The 19681-nt window shown below is 55.5% G+C and overlaps 6 protein-coding genes and 1 non-coding gene across 7 annotated transcripts, besides 1 other annotated feature; 3 read left to right on the top strand and 4 right to left on the bottom strand.

The window, feature by feature from the left end:
• Positions 1-938: 938 nt before the first annotated feature.
• On the bottom strand, positions 939-2315 carry CYME_CML223C (GDP dissociation inhibitor; the record flags this gene model as incomplete). Its single annotated transcript, XM_005536794.1, has 1 exon — positions 939-2315. One exon carries the CDS (start codon positions 2313-2315, stop codon positions 939-941), a length of 1377 nt encoding a protein of 458 aa, XP_005536851.1.
• A 1715-nt stretch (positions 2316-4030) lies between these two features.
• CYME_CML222C (hypothetical protein, conserved) lies at positions 4031-5518 on the top strand (the record flags this gene model as incomplete). Its single annotated transcript, XM_005536793.1, has 1 exon — positions 4031-5518. The coding sequence occupies one exon, from the start codon at positions 4031-4033 to the stop codon at positions 5516-5518; it is 1488 nt and encodes a 495-aa protein (XP_005536850.1).
• A 368-nt stretch (positions 5519-5886) lies between these two features.
• Positions 5887-6444, bottom strand: CYME_CML221C (hypothetical protein; the record flags this gene model as incomplete). The annotated part of the gene is made up of 1 exon (XM_005536792.1): positions 5887-6444. The coding sequence occupies one exon, from the start codon at positions 6442-6444 to the stop codon at positions 5887-5889; it is 558 nt and encodes a 185-aa protein (XP_005536849.1).
• A 1301-nt stretch (positions 6445-7745) lies between these two features.
• Positions 7746-9533: a sequence feature (repetitive element).
• Positions 9534-11253: 1720 nt separating this feature from the next.
• Positions 11254-12447, top strand: CYME_CML219C (similar to cyclin E2; the record flags this gene model as incomplete). The annotated part of the gene is made up of 1 exon (XM_005536791.1): positions 11254-12447. The coding sequence occupies one exon, from the start codon at positions 11254-11256 to the stop codon at positions 12445-12447; it is 1194 nt and encodes a 397-aa protein (XP_005536848.1).
• Positions 12448-12715: 268 nt separating this feature from the next.
• On the bottom strand, positions 12716-13249 carry CYME_CML218C (similar to N-terminal acetyltransferase complex ARD1 subunit; the record flags this gene model as incomplete). Its single annotated transcript, XM_005536790.1, has 1 exon — positions 12716-13249. The coding sequence occupies one exon, from the start codon at positions 13247-13249 to the stop codon at positions 12716-12718; it is 534 nt and encodes a 177-aa protein (XP_005536847.1).
• A 347-nt stretch (positions 13250-13596) lies between these two features.
• On the top strand, positions 13597-16653 carry CYME_CML217C (hypothetical protein, conserved; the record flags this gene model as incomplete). The annotated part of the gene is made up of 1 exon (XM_005536789.1): positions 13597-16653. The coding sequence occupies one exon, from the start codon at positions 13597-13599 to the stop codon at positions 16651-16653; it is 3057 nt and encodes a 1018-aa protein (XP_005536846.1).
• On the bottom strand, positions 16280-19510 carry CYME_CML216T. The gene has a single exon (XR_002461421.1). It is a non-coding gene; the product is annotated as a hypothetical transcript (transcript).
• Positions 19511-19681: the final 171 nt, after the last annotated feature.

Here is a 19681-nt window from a genome sequence, read left to right as displayed (position 1 = left end):
TTGCAGCGTCTCTTGTGACGCCGTCCCGGGATCGAGAAGCATGTGCCATACTGAAAGCCATGATGCAAACGGATACCCGTTTGCATCCGTGGGATCGTTGCAAGAACGCTGTGGTAGGGTATCTGACTGCGTGCTTCCTGTATCAGCAAATGCAAGGATTTGTGCGTAAGAGGATTTACGCACTGGTGCATGAATGATAGATCGATCGAGAGTATGCACCTAGGCGATCCGCTCTAAAGCGCCGCGATGCATGAATCAAAGCTATGGACCTTGTTTTTGCATCACCTGGTTGTGCCGACTCTTGTACTGTATCAAACAAGAGGGTTTAAGGCGCTAGACTTTGTCTCAGAGCCGCTCACGGCTTCATTTGGTTGAAATCTCTACCCCAGGGAAATTGCGAGTCTATGGAGGCGCGGGGGCAAGCGCCATCGTGTGCGGCTCAGAACCCGATGGAACCTCATCTTTATCGATACCAATTGCTCACAAGTCGCCCTCTTTCGTCGAAGGGAACACAAGCAGGCGCTCTGTTCCTGCCGAGGCCCAGCGATTGTGCCGAGCATTCGCTGTCCCCCGGACGGACTGCGCGCTGTTCGTGCGCTTCCTGCGCAGAGAATCGGACAGGATTTGCAGCGCACAGAGAAGCCTTCGGTGCTCATTCGAATATGGATCACTGGGTGCATTTCGTTGCCGCCGCGCACGCAGTGTACTTGGCGGTGGGTGCAATTCGCTGGGATTGGGCACTCTGTTCTGCAGGAGCGCTCGCCTTGTCATCCTGTGATGCAATGAGCGACAACCAGTGCATGCAAATCGGTGACAAGCCTACGGTGAGCATGTTGACTCGTGCCTTGGATTCCATCAATGGCACTCATTCGCCTTGACCCCGCTCCCTGGGAAAGGTAAAACGCTGCTGCGCACAAATCAACGCATTTACGCCAGGTTCAAACGGGCTTGTCATCAAACATCAACTCTTCACCGACGATGCGCCTGTAGAGATCGAGCACGTCCTCAGTTGTCGATTCAAAATGCGTCGTTGCGTCGTAGCTTCTGCTCACAAAGATACCGCATTCTCGACCGTCGTGTATCGGTTCGAAAACGTCGTCGACCGTGAGGAAACGGGCGAGAATATTGGCTTCACCACCGAGAATTGCTAGACCTGCCTCAATCTCCTGCTCCGCGTCCGCGGTTTCCATGACGGTACTCACCAAGGCGATATAGCGATCCGGCGCAGCGACGCGGTGTGCGCTGTTGAGTACCAGTACGTAGATGTCGTTGCGGCGCTCAGCGGCTACTGCTCGGTGCAGTACAATGACTTGGCAGGATGATGCTTCACGGATGTGTGCCGGTGCCGCCCGCAGGATACAGTAGCATCGGATGATACGCCCCACTCGATGCACCAAATCTGGAAAGTAGCTCGGATCGCCCACAACAAAGCGACAACGCGCTTCGCGGCCATCTGGGGTCCGAATTCCACATACACGTCCAGTTTCGGTGTCGGTTAGAATCGTTTCAACGTCGGTTCGGAGCATATAGACGCCCCCGTGAACAGCGCTGAGTCGAGCGAATGCCTGGGGTAATTCGCCCAGACCGTACATCGGATAGATATAAGGGGAACTGCCGTATCGGGCAACACTCTGTGCGTAAACTTTGATTCGCTCGATGGTTGGCAGCGCTGGCCATTCCAGATAGGCGTCGTTCGTGTAGAGCGCTATCGCATGTCCGATGAGTGTTCGCGTTGTCTCCTGGAGACCGAAATAGTCATAGAGCGCTCGCATGGTCATCGTTCTGGGATCGGGCCCCCGCTGGGTGACCTGCTCCGGATCGTACGATTGGACGAACCCAAAAAACTGACGGCAACGGTTCTTTTCCAGAAGGCTAAACAGGCTGGATCGCAGGGCGTCCATGGGTGTCGACGGTACGCGGTGCGGTCGGTCACCTGTGTGAACAAAGGATCCGTCAACCAGCTTGAAATCCAGGTAACGCGTCGCTCCCGTATAAACGAGAATCCGCACCAGCTTCCCAGTCGCAAGGATAAACTTGGGAATCAGGTCGATGTTGTACTCACGAGCACTCCCCAGTTCCTCGGGAATCGAACCCGACAAACAGAACTTTTTCCACATCTGCTGGAGATCCAACGAGGCGCACGCACCGCCATAGTATGGATTGCGATCGATATGCAACACTTTGAAACCTCGCTTGGAGAGCAGCCCTGAAAGGATGCACTCGGTGAGGCCGGTTCCAGTAATCACCACGTCGTACGTGCCGTCAGCAAGCACGCTGCTCTCTACAGCCTCTGCAGGATTCGATCCAGAGGTCATTCGCTGCTCTATTTCTGAAGCAAGCGAGCGCACTGCTCTATGCAGCCTGCGTACAGGCACGCTGCGTCGCGCTCCGGGCACGCCAGCTACCGGTTCCGGACGGAGTCCCTACAGTGCGCAGGAGCAGGCAGTAGTGGGCAGTATACAGTCCTCTGCTCTGCGACACACGCACACAAAAGAAACGCTTTTAAAGGTTCCAGATCTTTTCGATACTCGGACAGAGGTATTAGCTGCTGTTAATCGTGCTGGTCGCGGGAGATCGCTCTTGCAACTCGCTCAAAACTCAAAAATTTAATCCCTGAATCGTGCCGTACCAGGGGATTCGGTGCTGGGGGGGGGGGGGGGCGATCCTCGGGAGCGGCCCAGGGCAGCGCCCCGAGTACCCGTTAAAATTCCCCAGCACTGCATCTGGCAGGGGTTTGGATCCCGTTGCCAGTACCGCTGCCTCGTATCGACAGGGTGCCGGTGCGTACTGACCCAGACTGGGGCATGCAACTCGCATTTGCGAGCCGCTGCGTGCTCAGGTAATGCCTCCGGCGATAGAGACTTGAGGGCGGGACGGGGGCGTCCGCCACACCAGCTCACCGAATGGAGGCCATCTGCACAGGTGAGCTCGTGATGACGACGCCACCGTGTCTCCCTGAAATTGCACCAGAATTCGACCCTATATAACGAAGGAATTTCCGCATCACTCAGTCCCCTCTGGACTGCACCATACGCTCGTTGACGAGGGATCTCATGAAGGGGAATGTCCGGGGTTTCGCGTTGATGGCAGGGAAAACGCGCTGCTCTGGTGCGGAACGCTGGACGTCTTCCCGGTAGCCGATGAGCATCACGCAATCGAGAAGCCCCGTATAGCGTATATGATTTTATACACACACACACAAACCCAGAACCCGCAAATAAAAAGAGCAGGAGTCACGTTCATAGAAAAGGCATGATCCATCGCGCGTTCAGCAGGCGATGCAGTAACCCTTTCTAACTTGCAAGCACCATTTCACGCAGCACCGATACGGGGATCGTTCTGGACGGCATACCATCCAAGTTCAAAACTTGTCCCGTCAGCGTTCACGAGACCAGCTTCGAACGGGCAGTTTGCGCTGAGGCCCTGGTGGCCTGCAGCGCCAACGACCGCTCCAATAGCATTGCTGAAGGTGCGTCAAGCGACAGGCAGGTTGCTGGCAAAGTGAGCCTCTGGAACGCTACCGATTCGGACGGGATAGCGAGCGCGTCAGCTCTGTTACAGGTTCCTCGCGAAACTAGTTGTGGACAGAACGAGCAAGGACCCTTGTGTCGATGAGATGTTCCTCGGACGCTCTGGCCCACAGATGGGAAATTGCTGAGAGCATCTCCAATTCGTGCTGCATCTACAGCTACAGCAACAACATCTGCTACCACTACTAATCAGGAACACAGATAGCGGCTCTTGGGTGCTGAAGCGCTCCACCATGTATACCCGTGTTCAGGGCTTCGCATCGGCGTTAGACGACCTCTACTGCCGTGGAAGCGCGTGTGCCCCCACAGGGCCGGGTGACGACCCCAGCGTCGCGCCGCTGCAGCGCGTGACGCCCATCGTAACGGACGCAGATCGCCTCGCCAACAGGCAGGTTGCAGCCGCAGCCTCGGGTACTCGTCGCAGCTAGGTTTGCTTAGCACGCGTTCCATACGAGTGTGCAGGGGTTTTCCTTTCGTCCTATAGCGGGGTGCGTAAAACCATGGAGCTCGAAAGAGCCATGCTGGTCTTGCCAGCTGAGGCCTTTCAAGTGAACCTGCGTAATCACAAACGGCTCTGCGATCGCAAGGCGGAGCAGCTGCGAACGCTTCTCAGCCAGCTTGGTGACGCTGGTGACAGTGCCACTGTGGCGAGCGTCCTTGAAGAGCTTTCAAAAGAAATTGACGAGTTCCGTACTGCATTGGAGAGCTGGGATCGAAAAGACCAGGAGCAGATCAGTAACTTGAGGCAGCGTTTGAGGATTTTGCTGACGGAGGCTGGCCTCGATACCCAAATGCTTGACTTGGCGCAAGAGAGCGCCCAAACCCCGGCGTTTGCGAGATACCAGGTCACGGATTCTGATGCAAAAGATACAACCGAGCGTGCTAGGGAGCCGGCGATGGACAGCGGACAATGCGACCTGAGCCAAAGGGAGGTATCCACGGACGCCACCCAGCATCGCCTGCTTCGTTTCCTGGTCGATTTCATGCTCAGACAGGGGTATCTCGAAACTGCGCGACGCGCTATTGAGCGCTGGGGACTGGCACCCTTTGTTGACATGGGCGTATTTGAAGCCATAGTTCCAGTGGTGGTTGGGCTGCGAGCGAATCGCGCTACCGAGGCGCTTCAGTACTGTGCGGAAAATCGCCGTCGCTTGTCTCGACTGGGCTCCAGTCTAGAGCTGAACCTCAGAGTTCAAGAGTTTATAGAACTATGTCGGGCACGTGAGGTGAATGCGGCAGTGCTCTATGCTCGGAAACATTTCAATGGACTCCTTGCGAGCAAGCCTGACGCTGACGCCGATCCACGCGCGCTGGAGGAGTACGCTCTGGTGAAACGATGCGTCACGCTGCTGGCATATCCGCCGGAAACATCATGCGAACCCTACAGGCGGCTCTATGATCCGAAACGGTGGGATACTCTGATCGAAAAGTTCCTATCCACCCATTTTGAATTGAATATGCTACCATCCGTGCCGTTGCTCGATCTGCTCATTGAGCCGGGCCTCGCCGCCCTGAAGACCCGCAAGTGCAAGCCGTACACCTTGGAAACGAACCCTGCGACACGTGCAGGGAGAGCGAGCCAAGGCCCAACGTCAATAGAGGGCCCCGTCGGGCATGCGCGACACCAAGAAGTCAGCATGTCGACAGGCGACGCTGAGCGAGGCCAGCTCGCTTCCTCGGCTTTCGACGAGCATGTCAGTGCGCTGGGCGATCGCGCTCGACTGTGTCCGACCTGCGCTTATCCCTTTAACGCGCTTGCCAAGGACCTCCCATACAGCTCGCATACGCACTCCATTCTGCTATGCCGCGTTACCGGAAAACTGATGGATGAGCATAATCCGCCAATTGTCTTACCAAACGGCAACGTGTACAGTGCCGAAGCTGTGGACCTGCTTACCGAACAACGACCTGATGGACGCTTTGTGCGCGACCCTGCAACGGGTCACGAGTTTAGTCGCGATATATGCCGCAAGGTCTTTATTATGTGACTAGCTAGGATTCGGTCGTTCTGTATGCATCGAAACCGTCCCGCAATCCGAATAAATATCCGTAGTCAATGTGCATCATCGAAACTTGCCAGAAGAGATGCGCATACCCCAGCGGCTGCAGCAGACGGCAACACATCCGCTCTGGGCAACCGCCCCGGCGCTGCGTCTTTGACGATTACCCGTCTGCGTACACTCGCTTCGGTGCCTGCAGCTCACAACATCCAGACCAGTGCCTGGCATCATGCAGGTCTTGCGGCGGGTCGCCAGCGCCCACGCGCAACCACGCAAGCAGCCCGCTCCCGTCCAGACGCCCCGCAGCATCGCTGACAACACGCACGATGCGTCTATGGAGCCAGGAGACTAGCCATTCATGATTGGTCGCGTGCAAAACTATTTTCTGCATCGCGCTCTCTGCTTCCAAAGACCAGGAGCAGACTTAGTGGCAAGAGCCAGACGCAAATAAACATGATGTGTGCGGCAGTAAACGTGTTCCGCGCCAGCAAACCCTCGCGCCAACTTGCCACATCGCTTGTCATACGATGGCTGTATATCCACGGGTCGTAAAAGTGCCATAACGTTTGCGCCCACACTACGTTGGACACGAGAAACAGTACAACAGTGCTGATCAACAGGAGCTGCCGCACGCGCACACGAACAAAGTTGTCCTTCCAAGTCCATAAATAGTAGGTGTAGTGCGCGAGGCAGCCAACCGCCACTGGCACAGGAGGAAGGCCGTCGATCGCAAGGAGTAGCACTTGCAGAAGCAACACGAGCAGTGCCAGCGCCCGTAACAGTCGCTTGGACGAAGTTGGGAACTCCTCCGCGAGACCAGTGAGCGCCTGAATACCTACCAAAAGAGAAAAACCTAGAAACGCCAACGAGATACCCTCAGCGATGAGGACCACTACATGGAAAATCAAACCCATCGAGCACGGGGCATTCTGCGTCTTCGTCAACAAAAATAGAAGCACTCGCGGACGAAACAGTTCAGGATGGACAAAGCGCTGCGGGCCGGATCGCGGCAGGCGCTACGTACCGTCCACGAGTGATCCGGAGGTAAATCAGTATAAAATGGATTATTTTGGACATTGCCATGGTGTCCACCTAGAGCGTGCGCTGCTCGATACGCTGCGGCGCCCTACTGGACTGGGGAGTACCCGGATCTAGGGCGATTTCCCGAAAGTTGCCGTCAGTGCAAGAAAACAGCGTCCATCGCGCAACCCGGGATCTCTGGTTCATGTGCATCAGCCCAAACAAGGGACTCGGACGACGTTTGCTCTGCAAGCGTCACGAGGCTATCATTATGTTTTGTGCATATTGCTGAAGCATGGATCGCGTACCTGCAACCTGGACATTGCCCAGGGACGGATGCTGACGCCTGCAATGGATCTGCGTTGCCACCGAATCGCAATGAGGTGCTTCAGCGACAAGTCGGAGCGCCAAGGCAGCTGCTGTTCCACAAACGCGCAAACAGCTGTGGCGATCGGTGCGCGATGCGTGCTCACGCGTCGCATGCAGTCCGGGGGAGCTCGCGAAAGCCCACATTGTGTTCAGACGCGGATGCAAGCGCATCATCGCATTTCCAATGCCACTGGTAACAGCATTCTGATGATCCGCATGACCAGTGTACCGGAAACGTGACCCAGTCTGTTTCTGACATCGAATACGCCCTCACTATGCACATAGAAACAGTTTCGCTCGCGATCGTACGCCATCAGCATCAGCATCAGCATCAGCGTCGTCCGGTCGTACGCAGCCGTCGAGACGAGTCGCCCGAGGATCAAAGCAGCAGCGCATCAACGAGCGCACCCGCAGTGCTTCAAGCACCAGCTGCATTGCCCCAGCAGAGCCAGCATCAACGCATCCGTCGCACCGGTAACAACGACATGCCTTCCGAGCGGCGTACGCTACATAAGCGGGGTCCAATAGTGGCGAGCGGCGCGCCGCCCGCCATAGACTGGATGTCAATCCATCGATAAGGAGACAGCTCCCAGTCTTTGTCGACCGGTCGCCAACTACTGGCTTCACTTTCTCCTTATTCATCTCGACCCGGAGCGGTTTCCCGACAAAGTTAGATGGCGTCAGCTGCTCGGGTCTCCTCTCCAGCGCCGCAAATCATCGGATCTTGATAACGGCGTTAAAGTCACGGTTCACGAACTTCATGCGTTTCTTGCCACAAGTGGTACGAAGCAGTGCGACAAGTCCTCGTGCTCGTGCCCTCTGTGCAATTTCCTGTTCTGCAAGCTCTCCGTACCTTTCTATATCCTCAAGACTCCGCTGGCTTTTCGCCATCTCGACCCTCTGAAGTGTACATCCCAGCTCATGGTGTATGTAGGACGCTCAGAACTCATCTGTCGGTACTGTAACGGAACGATGTGCGCACTACGTGTACGCTCTTGTCGATGGAGCAGATATGCTCCCTGGTTTTGGAGGCTCAGCGACCTGCAACGTATGCTACTACAAGCCTTCGACTCTTGTCCTCTATGAGGGCGCTCAACTGATTAAGAAAGTTCGCGAATGCAGGTTGTTTTCCACAGTACAAAAGTTATATGCTGACGAACCCACCGGGGCTTGGTGTACTCTTTCCACAGCTCCTCTTGATGAGCAACGCAACTTTTCATGAATTCCAGAAATGCTCAGCGGTCCGCTCGACGACTAGTCACCTGGCTGACCGCTTCCAGGTGCTCTTTCACTCCAGCATTCCACGTCACAATTTGTTTCCTTGCATTCATTTTTCCCGAGTCTCGGTAATATCTCGCTCTCGAGAGCTTTAAAAGACGCATGTCTCTCTGACGTAAGTTACCGTCGATGCCATCTTCCGCAAAATTGGGTGCAGCGATGGTCACGATATTCGTGTTCCCGGTATCACACGCCGACGACAAAGTCGTTCTCCTGCACCTCCTGCGTCGTGGACCGACCTCCTTGTCCTTCTCATGCTCCGTCAAAGGCACCGACAAAGACAGAATAGGAAGATCCGCCATCAAGCACCCGTAGTGCACATTCATCAGAATCCCATCTCTTTCGATATTCCCCGTATACATCTTTCTTTGCTTGTATTCTGACATTTGAAATCGAAGATACTCTTCCAGTACGATTCCGGGTTTTCGCCGGCGAACTCCTTCCTGAAAAAACTGAACTCCGGACACATCTCCCCCGTGATGCCATGAAGGACGCTAGCGTCGATTCGCACAAAGTGCTACTTGCTGTTGCATAATGGAATGACGTTGAAGCGCTTACCCATTACGAAAGCCTTCCGCTTCTCCGAATCTTCACGTATTCCCCTAGTGAGCTCCATCTCCGCCTGGCGTTCGAGTTCTCGCTCCAAAAACACGGAATAGCGCTGGACGCGGGGATAAAATCTTTCGTCATCTTTTTCATCTCTGATACTTTATCCGCGGGGTTGACAAGCCCCAAGTCTGCACGGTGCTCCTGAATAGCCGCAGGGATTCCAGAAGGTTCATTCTTTCCTCTGCTTGATGTCTTCTTGTCGGCAAATTCGATCTCCTGTTCATTCCGACTATCGTTCTTGATGCCGTCGATGATGGCCCGTATCCCTATGCGAGACAGCTCCAGGTCGAGGGCAAAGACGGAGCGTATCATGAAGCCTTTGAGGTTCATGGTCACGTGGTTCTTCAGGTTCGTGAGGTACTTGATCGCCCCGTATTCGTAAATACGCGAGTCTCCCGTGTATCGAGTACCGTTGGAGCGGTATTTGATGTAATTTTCGTGGAGGGCACGAACTCGCTCATTTCTCCTCGACGTTTCCCCTGTTCCAACCATCAGGTGACGAATGAAGGTCTTGCCGAAAATCTCGTCCGGAACCTCGACGGTTTGGATGTCCGTCACGTCGCGACACATCACCTTCACCACATGCATCATTCCTGAACAGGCCTTTACAATACTCCTGGAGTACGAATCGACACGGTTTCTGATGCCCTCTTGCAACTTTTCCCTGCACGGATCCTTGACGCAGCGTAAAAGACAGGCTTTCACTTCCATCTCGTCGTACTGTCGTTTTCCCTGCAGGTTTTGGTGTCGGCCCTCGCCGCCTTGCTTCCTGGTCCTGTGTTGTTCCTCTTTGGTTGGCACTGTTCTTCGGTTTTTTTTTTGCGGCAGCCGGCGATACGGGGCCCTCCAGGATCCTCCACTTCTACAACCATATTTTTCCCGATTTATCTCGACTATTTTTCAAAACAACGCACTTTGAAAGCTTCTGCTACAACCCGCGAAAAATCGCTCGAATACACTCACTTGAGAGCTGACACACAATTGAACTGAGAAAAACATACTCTCTTGTGCCTTGAACGCAAATACATCTTGTAAGTCAGAGCAACACGCTCATGATCAGGTTCGCGTTTCCCCTCAGCGGCGAGATGCACATGCTAGGTCGCATGCCTGCCAGATATGGGTGTGCGCATATCGAGCGCACCATGTACAAAAAAGATCATAAACCAAGGACTAACTACCAAGTGGATAAAATGTTCTTTCCCCTCTACGGTAAACGTTCAAAGGGGGAAAATGTTTCCATATTTTCGAACGTTTACCTTCCAGGCGGAATGTCCTGCGAGCCGGACAAGTCTGCCAGGCTGGTGCTCCATGCTGCACCCAGTGCCTAGTACTCTATTGAGATCTGAGTAACTCGTCGGCAACGCGGTTTATTCCGAGACCAGGTACACTTAGACTGCGTCTGGGCGTCGCCAATATGACGATTATCTCGTAGCATATCGCTTCGCGCTGCCGCAGCCAGTGCGTCTGTCTACGCAGATCGCTGGATCCCAGAATGATCATGAATCCTGATCCCTTATCAGATGGACCGCGCCTCGAGCCGAAGTCATCAGTGGCACAGCAACGCCTACGCAGATCGCTGGATCCCAGAATGATCATGAATCCTGATCCCTTATCAGATGGACCGCGCCTCGAGCCGAAGTCATCAGTGGCACAGCAACGCCTACGCAGATCGCTGGATCCCAGAATGATCATGAATCCTGATCCCTTATCAGATGGACCGCGCCTCGAGCCGAAGTCATCAGTGGTACAGTAACGCCGCGCTGTCTCCGCGCAGCATCTGCTCTGTCGGTGTAGACGCTTCAGCAGGGTGCAGCAAAGCAGACACTCAGCGCTCGATAGAACGTACGAAACGACCAGTGCATCCTAACGGAGGCACAAGTAATGGAACTTGGAGGTATCGTGAAGCATCATGGACGCTTTTTCGATAACGAATACCTACCCATCCCGCAATCTGGGATCCCTGATCACTGGGCACTTTTCGTCATCTGAGAAAAAATCCCAGATCGCAGCGCGCGCGCGCGTCGATCATCCAACGCAACGGTCACACGTTACAACAGCAGCAGCGGCAGCTGCGGCGGGAGACGTCGCCGCCAGCCGCCTCCCGCCCATCCCCAGATATTTCTCGCTCTCTACCTTGCAGTAGTGACGCCCCTCGGCGGTATCGCTTGGAAACAGGTGCCCAGGCTGCCACGCTGTGTGGCAACGTCGCTTTCCTCCTGCAGTCAGATCAGCTGGGGGTCTGACATACCAAGCATAGCGGGGAACTCAATTGCAGGAGGCGACTTGGCGACACCGGCGCTCGAGGAAGCGTCCGCCACTGCTCGGGTACCTAAGCGAGCTGTGCAGTCTCCTGAACAGCGACGACGACGACGGCAGCAGCAGCAGCGACAGGGCCAAGTTTTCTGCTTTGGGCTACAGGAAAGCGTTCTGTCGTGGATCGAGTGGTCATGCTGGTTGAAACGAAGGGATCTGAATGGGACGACGCTGGGCTTGTGTTTTTCGAGCGAGAGCGCCGCGTTCGTTTTCTCTATGCCAATGTCGCTGAACGCTTCTGTTTTCCGCAGCAGTACGCGTTCTATCGCGGGCAAGTGGTCGAGTGGATGTTGGATGCCGGCGAGGTGCTGCGCCTCGAGAGAAGTACCGTGCATAGCGCCGTCAGTTGTTTCGACGAGTATTTCGCGCGAAACAAGGGCGTGTCGTGCAACGTGTGGCAACTGCTGGCGAGCGCGTGTATCCTAGTGGCGGCAAAGTGTGAAGAGACGGAGAGCGACCCGGCGGTCTTGCACAAGTTACATGCATTGAATGCGGGCTTCTACTCCAAGTCAGCTATCGTGCGCATGGAGCAGGAGCTGTTGCGTATACTCGAATGGGACGTCGTCCGAGTGTCTGCAATTCCATTTATCTATTATTTTATGGAAATCGACATGACGTCCACAATGGATACTCCGATGCATGATGGGTGGGTTTGCTTGTCGGGGAAGCAAGGCAGTGAGCCAGCGAGAAGCAAAGGCGTATCCACACAGGCGGATCGGCGTCAGGGTCGCAGTCCGCTCGCGTACGCCCTCCTTGCCGAGTCGTTGCGTTTCGCGGATATCGCCTTGCGAGCTTCCTCTATCGCGCTTTCGTATCGGCCATCAGTCGTCGCAGCAGCGAGCATTCTGTGTGCGAGCCATCAACTGCCCGGTTCGATCGAGGCGGGCCTCCGTTTGGGTCAGTTTCTATCCGATGCAGCGAGTGATGTGCAGGCATGCCTGGCAGGGATCGAGGATTTGTGTCAACACCAGGTTTCGCGACGCCCTATCCTGTCCTCAGTGAAATCGTCCCAGTCGCCTCGTTCTGTCATGGAGCTTGCGGCGTACCTCGAAAGGACTGCCGCATCCCAGGAGAACATCTCTGGAGACGCACATGAAGACTCGTATTTGCTCTCATCTGAAAGCTTGTTCTTTGATCGCACTTTCTATCCTTCTGGGGCCCCGAAGAAGCGTCCACGTCTCTGCATGCCGCCACCAGTTGTTCCGTTTCGTGGAGGTGGCGATGGTGATCATGAGACGTCAGGCCTCGGATTATCGTCATCGTCGTCGGCCCTTGTACCTGAAGAAGTTGATGTCATGTGCTCGGAGGAACTGGATGACGCGTTGTAGATGACAAGGATCGTGAACCAAGGCCCGTGACGCCTCCTTCAGCGCTTCGTAAAAACCTCGCACCCCCTATGGTAGTGTCGAGATGTTGGCGTGCCGGTGTCAAGGCGAATCGCCAGCTGCCTCTGCACCCGTGAACAAAATATGGCCTTGCTATTTCAGCGCTCGCTCTTGTCGCCCCGCCACCAGACCTCATCGAACTCGAACGCATGTGCTCGGATACTGGGCCTTGTTATCTGAGGGCTCCAAGCTCATCACCAGGCCACCAGAACTAGTCGAACTCCAATTCATGCGGACGGACGCGACGGCGGTTGCGAGCGCAAACCAGACAGCTTCCGGTAGGGTCACGACTGGGACACGGTTTCCTCATGTCGTAGGCGTCTTCGGAGTCAGCGTAGTAGCCAACTACAGTACGATAAATCGCGTATCCGAGTCTCTGGTACATGTCCACGGCGGTACGGTTGCTCACCCGTACGAACAAGTCGATAAAGAAAGCCCCCGCGTGCTGCTCCGAGACCTGTTCGAGAAACTGCAACAGTGCCCGTGCCACACCGAGGCGGCGGTACTCCGGTGCGACTGTGACCGCGGAAATGTGTCCGTGCAGCATGCGGCCACTTCCTTCCACTTTGCCAAGGATGTAGGCGGCCAGCGTGCCGTCGGGGGCCACCACGACCCGCTGCAACCAAGGCCAGCGCGTAAAGTAGTACCCATAAAAACCAAGATTATAGGTCTCTGTGAACCGGTCCAGATTGATCAAGTTGAAATTGAAAAGGTCTGTGGCGACGAACTTGCGAAGTGTTGTCATAAGCGACACCAGTCTCTGGTAAAGGAGCAGCGGCAGCGTGTGCTAGTGCGTCGACCCAGGAGCAACGCGTTCTATGACGAAATGGCTTCGACCTCGGGGCACTTTCGTAAACCTGGGGGTGTCGTTCGAAGACGCCGTCGACCTGGTGGAACTCCTACCTGTAACCGTGACTCTGGTTGTTTAGAAACAACCAGCATACGAACAGGTAGAGCGTTCGTCGTTCGTGCACCGTTGGACACGGCTTTTGGCTCCATAGTCGGCGTTGCTGGTGTTCGCCGAAGCCGCACCGCTCGACCCGAAAGCGAGCGGCACGCCTCGGGGCCTCGTTTGCGAGCACTCCTGCTTCGATGCAACGTGGGCTGGGCTCGACTGCGACGCTCTTGCGAGCACGCGAGCTTGGCATTCGAGCCCACTTTGAACCGTCACCCTCGGGCCGGTACTGCGAGCCCCTGTGGCCAGTTCGAGCGACGCACCCGGGAACAACCGAGGCTGCCGTCGGTGCGAGTCGAGCGTTCCTCTATCGGTTAGCGCTTTGCTCTGTCTGGGACGGGCACACCGGCTGTGTGAACGCGCTCTGCTGGAACGATAGCGGAACCCTGTGCCTGTCTGGCTCGGATGACACTCGCATCGCGCTCTGGAACCTGAACTACCAGCACCTCAACGAGGACGGGGAGTTGTGGCTGCCAAACGCTCGGAGTACGACACGTAGGGGACCTTTAGAGCCAAATGACTACGAGCGGTACCTGGCGGCGGAGGATGAGCCCAGAGCGGCTCCTGGTGTGTCGCCGGAGCGTTGGCGTCAGCGCCCGCTCCTCACCTTTCAAACTGGACACTCGGCAAATATCTTCGACGTTCGCTTCGTTCCGTTCACCGGCGATCGGGTGATTGTCAGCTGTGCGGGTGACCACGAGATCCGTGTCTGCGACCTCGAGAGGCGATGTATTCGCACTGTCTGCTGCCACACGGGGCGCGTCAAGAAGCTCGCTGTGGACCCGCAGAACCCGCAGGTGATATTAAGCTGCTCCGAGGACGGCACTGTGAGACAGTTTGATTTGCGTGAAGCGCATCGACACCGATGTCGTCCGACACTGAGACATAGCCGTGACACCCGCCGTTGTCAGAACATCCTCCTCGATGTGAATGAGATCGATTGGCGTCGTATTCATGCCTCCTTTCAGGAACAGGCGTTCGATAGCGAGCACGAGCGGACCTATCGCCTGCGGCAACTCTCGCCGCAGAGAAATCTGCTCATCACGGAACCTTCCATTGAACTTTACAGCCTCAAACTACATCCGTTGGATTCGAATCGGTTTGTTGTCGCTGGAACCAATGAATTTGTTCAGCTCTATGATCGACGAATGTTGAGTCAGTTGCGAGGGCCTGTTCGAGTGTATGCCCCACTAGAGAGGCGCACGGTCGCGGAGCAACATCGTCAAGAACGTGAGGCGTATCGCCAGGTGCTCCTTGAGAGAGAACGTCGTGCCGCCCGGGTCCGCCGGCGCAACTTGCGTCGACTTGTCAATCCAGCTGGGCATGTCTACGAAGATACTGACCCCGACGATGCGGGTGGCGGTCTGGTTGATACGGAACCGATCCTCGGTCGGCTCGGTCGTATGCTTCTCCAAGAGATGTATGAGAGCGTTTCGATTACCGGTGTGGCGTTCTCTCGGGACGGTTCTCAGCTTCTGGCAAGCTACGCACACGATGCCATCTATCTCTTCGATACCGAGCCGAAGAAAGGCTCTTTTCTCTGTGGTGGTGGTGGCGGTGGCGGTGGTAGTGGTGGTGATTATGAAGCGCCCTCTGAAAGGCCCGCGGAAACAATCGTCGATGCTATGGATCAGCGGAGCAGCAGGGTAGAGCTGCATCAACAGCAGCAGCAACAGCCTATTGTCGCAAGCAATGCACCCCTGTTCGCAGATGATAGCAGCGAGCGGACTTCGATACCTCATGATCTGCAGAGTGAGGGCGTTTCAAGGCCAATCACGCGGAGAAGGGCCCACTCGCTGCGCATCCAGACGCAGGCTAGTCACAGTGATCGAGTAATCCAGGCGGATTCCATGAGCGCACAGGCGCACACAGCATCACAACCTCAACCAATGACGTCCACAACGCTATCCGAACACTCGGAGGTGAGCATTTCGCATGCGATTCGGCCAACGGGTAGTGTGACGGGATCGCGAAGCCTACCTCCTGACTGCATTCGCGCAACTGCTACCTCGGGCGAACAAGCGGAAAGCAGTCTATCTCGTTTGGATGGCGCCACAGACCTCGGAGTGGGTCCGCCTGGACGCGATGCAGTACTCCAAGTCGCAGAGCGAAACATGCAGAGCTTTGCTGGTACCGCTGATGAGCCCGCGGGCTCTCGTCCGGAGACGCATTCGCTCGTGAGCCGCCTCAGTGCGCCTCCAGCAGCAATGGCATCGCATCCTTCGGTGCGCACCAGCGTCGACGTATCGAGCGCAAATCGTCCGAGGGTGTTGCGAAGGGGGTCATCTGAGCCGCAGGAATACGAAGCGGCTGAATCGATGCAGGTCCGGGGCCAGATGCGGAGCACTTTGGCGGTGGATGGCGCAACCTCGCCTGCCGACGAGGAGCTGGAGCCGCCCGGTGATTGGACGCGAGTACCTCGCTGGCTGACGACGCGCTGCTCGCCAGACGGTTCCTATGTGCGTTGCTTTCTGGGGCATCGCAACGCCATCACCATCAAGGAGGTGAACTTTTACGGTCCAAACGACGAGTACGTCATCTCGGGTAGCGATGATGGTCGCGTGTACATATGGGATCGCTACACCGGCGATTTGATCCAGGTTTTCCTCGCAGATCGCGACGTTGTCAACTGCGTCGAGAAACATCCCTACGAGCCGTACCTGGTGACTTGCGGCATTGATGCCACGATCAAGCTGTGGCGACCAGAAGCGCCCATGCCGCGCCGTATCCGCGACTTGAGTCGTATTGTACACGAAGCGAGCACGTATCACCGGCAGGAGGGAAGACCGCGGAACGAGCTGCGCGGTGCTTGGCTCGACATGTACGAACTCTTTTACATCAATTTGGAACCTATTGTAGGCGTCGCACCGCAAACCAGACCAAATGATCCAGCAGAGCAGGCGGGTTCCGTCCATTCTCTCTCCGAGGAGGAGGAGGAGGAGGACGAGGAGGAGGATTCTGCCAACTCTGGTAGCAGTGCGGATGAAATAGATGCGTCGGGAGAGAGCGATATCGAAGCATCGAGAGTGCGCAGAGCAGCCTCTAGCGCACCCGAGACTCGTCTGGAGCTGGAAATGACAGCACGAGACCCCCTTTTGGAGCGCCTTCTCCCCGCACGAGATAGGCAGTTCGAGCAGCCACGGCATGCGTCCCGCTTTCGCAACACCAACACCGATGAATCGGACGCTACCTGAAACAGCTCTACCCTGTCGTGCGGCACGAAGCAGATATCGTGAAAACAGCGCACAAGGCGCGCACCGCCTGTAAGCATGCTGTTTTTCGCCTGCATAGCTTGAGCGGCAACGAAGCAACCACTTCGCTGGACATGTTCCGTGAAATAATTCTATGCGCGCTCCTCGTGGTGGTGCTGGTGGTGGTGGTGGTGATGCGTACGGTTGGCGGGAAAAGCGACCGGTGCCTCGCGCGGTACCTCCGCGGCTGCCGAGCACGCGAACGGCCTAGAGACTCGCCAGGAGTATGCACCACGGACTAGGATATCCCGTGCCTGCAAACCGAAGACCCTCGCTAACGGATTGCTCGGAAAACCTCAGCTATCCATCGGCGCTTTATACGACATTGGTGTTCAGCAAAGCGCATCGAATCGTACGCAGAACTGCGGCCACTGCCTAGTCGATGCACCCGGTCCATTGCGCGGGTTTGAAGCTGTCCCAGCGCCAGGCTGTATGCATCGAATGGATCTCGGGTTCCCGTGGAAAACGTAAAGCACCTCGTTTGTCACTCGATGTCGCAGGTCGTATGCGGTACAGTGGCCATGTGACTCGCCAGCGGCTTACTCCCGCTCAGAGCGAATCCACGGAATGATCGGCAATGCTTGCAGCGCCAGCAATTCGCGCCTCGTTATTGAGGGTCTCTTCATAATCCGCACCAGGTCCGATTCCGGTGTGTGGAATTTTTGTGCAGCAGGTGCTCGATTCACGGAAACGGCGAAACAAATGGAAAAACTTGGCCGTCGCAGCAGCCGCGCCGAAGAGCTCCTGCGTTGCACCGCACAGCGGCAACACGCGAGAACCTTTCCGCTTCAGATAGCGATTCTGCAGGTCCTTTTCATCGGAGCGTTTGCCGCTTCCGAATCAACAACACGGACCAATGGGGCAGTAGCATTCATCATCTAGCAGGAAACAGTAATCGGTCTCCACTGTGCGCTGGGATCGCGCAGCGTCTCATTCCTATGGGAGACGCAAACGCTGTCCTATCGAATAATGGATTACCATGAGTGTCCAGCAATTGCCCAGAAGAGGCGTTCTCTGCGTATACATCCGGTCCTGTATGCTTTTTGCATTGCTACATCGTACCATACCAGTGCATTACTTCAGGCGGTAATCCAATGCGCTCTCCTGGCCACTCGTTTTTTTCTCTGCACGTCTACGGCATTTCTGCCCCGTGCTTACCCTGAGTACGAAAAGACTGCCGCGAAAACTCGCTGGACAAAAAACCGCTGAGTGCTCCATAGGCGCCAGTGCTTTCCGTAGGCTGATCGAGGGGTTCAAGTCCCAGTGCAGAAAGTGCTTGCGCGCATTGTTCCCAGCGGAATCGAGCGCAAGGAAGCATGTCACCTTCAACTGGCTCGCAATCTGATGTTCAGTCAGCTAACCAAATACCATCTCGTGCACCTTGCTCTGTTTCACGTTCTTCTTCTCGACGAGTTTCAGCTTGGATATGTATCCAAGATCCGCGTAAATCGTCCCTAATTCATGGATGCGAATCGTGCAGAATCGATTCTTTCACGCGTTGCCGCGTCATGTCGAAGGCGCAGGAAACCAGCCCCCGTGCGTTACAGTATGTCCAGCGTCATAGGCTCCGATTAAACGACGCGCCTTCTCTGTCTTTTGCTTTTCCGACTCACTGCACAAGTTGGCGAATTCACGCTTTGTACTTATGCACAACCGAAACCGCTGGCGAGTCTGGCGCAATCGCATGCTAACCAGCCAAAGGGGGTCCTTACGTGCTATCTGCACGCTCAACGACTCTCCAACTGAAACACACAAAGCAACGCCCCTGCTTCAACGCAACATGATTCTCAGAACATGCAGGTGGATCCGTATGCCGACATTCCACCTATTGCTATGCTTCCTGGAGTCCATTATGATCGACACCCGATAATACCAAGCCCCAGAAAACTTCAGCGGCTTCCTCTGCTTTCTCTTCACGTCTTTGGCTCCGTCCTCTTGAATAAGTGGAATGGTAACGGCTGCGATGCCCTTGAACCTGGTATCCATGCTCAACATGAAGTCTTTCTCTTCGTCTACCTTGACTGGTCGGAAATGAGCCTCGATGCTCGATAGGATCGAATCTGCCGACTGCCCGGTCGACGTTCCGCACGCCAAGGTGGCGCTGCGATGCGTCAAGGTATTCCGAGAAGCACATACACTGAACCCCGAATCCAAAGATCAGGCGCAATTACAGCTTTTGTCCTGAGCCTCAGCTCTGCCGTCGTAGGAAGCTTTGAACGAATAATTCAAGTAGTACGTAGGCAACTGACAGCCCAGAGTCGGGGACTCTAACGATCAGTTGCCTGAAGAGCCGTGTCATCGTGGGAGCGGCAAGATGAGACTTACTCAAGTGAGAAGCAGCCATGCGATCCCTAGCAGGTCCTACTTATTACTATTTGGAAGACCCCCCCTGTTGATTTGTTTTCCAAGGGCGGCGTGGAAAACGGTTCCAGACTGATCTATAAGCTCGGTCAGTTTTTCTCCAGTCCATCGTTAACCTCTTTCGGGGCAAGATCTTCGACATCTATGTCCGTTGATTGCTTCTCCTTCTTATCTTCAGCCTTCTTCTTTACGCTGCTGAGTTCGGTAGCTTCTAGATCCGTTGTTTATCGCGTGATACGGACGAAAAGTGTGCACTGTGGCGCCGAAGCCCGTCCCTTCTGTTTCTGTTTCTTCGACTCCCCAAGTACCTTTTTATCACCGTGTCCATCGCGAGCGCGTCCACCGACTCAAGCGAGCGTTTCAGCGTCCTCACGCGCTCGAGAAGACGAGCATCACAGCACTTTGTAGCTAGTAGCGTATAGAGAGAGACCTGTTGATCAAGAACGGCCGTACGCGCTTCACAATCGCGGATGCAAACGACTCGTGTATTTATTCGTGATCATAGAAATGGGGTCTGATGAGATACGCGACACCTTCGATTGGTTGAAACCCTAGAGGATAAGCTTGCATGAAGAGTCTCTCAACGTTAGCCTCTGCCGCGTTCTCCTGG

The sequence above is a fragment of the Cyanidioschyzon merolae genome, chromosome 12, assembly GCF_000091205.1.
Source record: "Cyanidioschyzon merolae strain 10D DNA, chromosome 12, complete genome".
Classification (NCBI taxonomy): domain Eukaryota; phylum Rhodophyta; class Bangiophyceae; order Cyanidiales; family Cyanidiaceae; genus Cyanidioschyzon; species Cyanidioschyzon merolae.
Note: the sequence above shows the minus strand (reverse complement) of the source record. Positions and strands in the feature narration are given on the sequence as shown.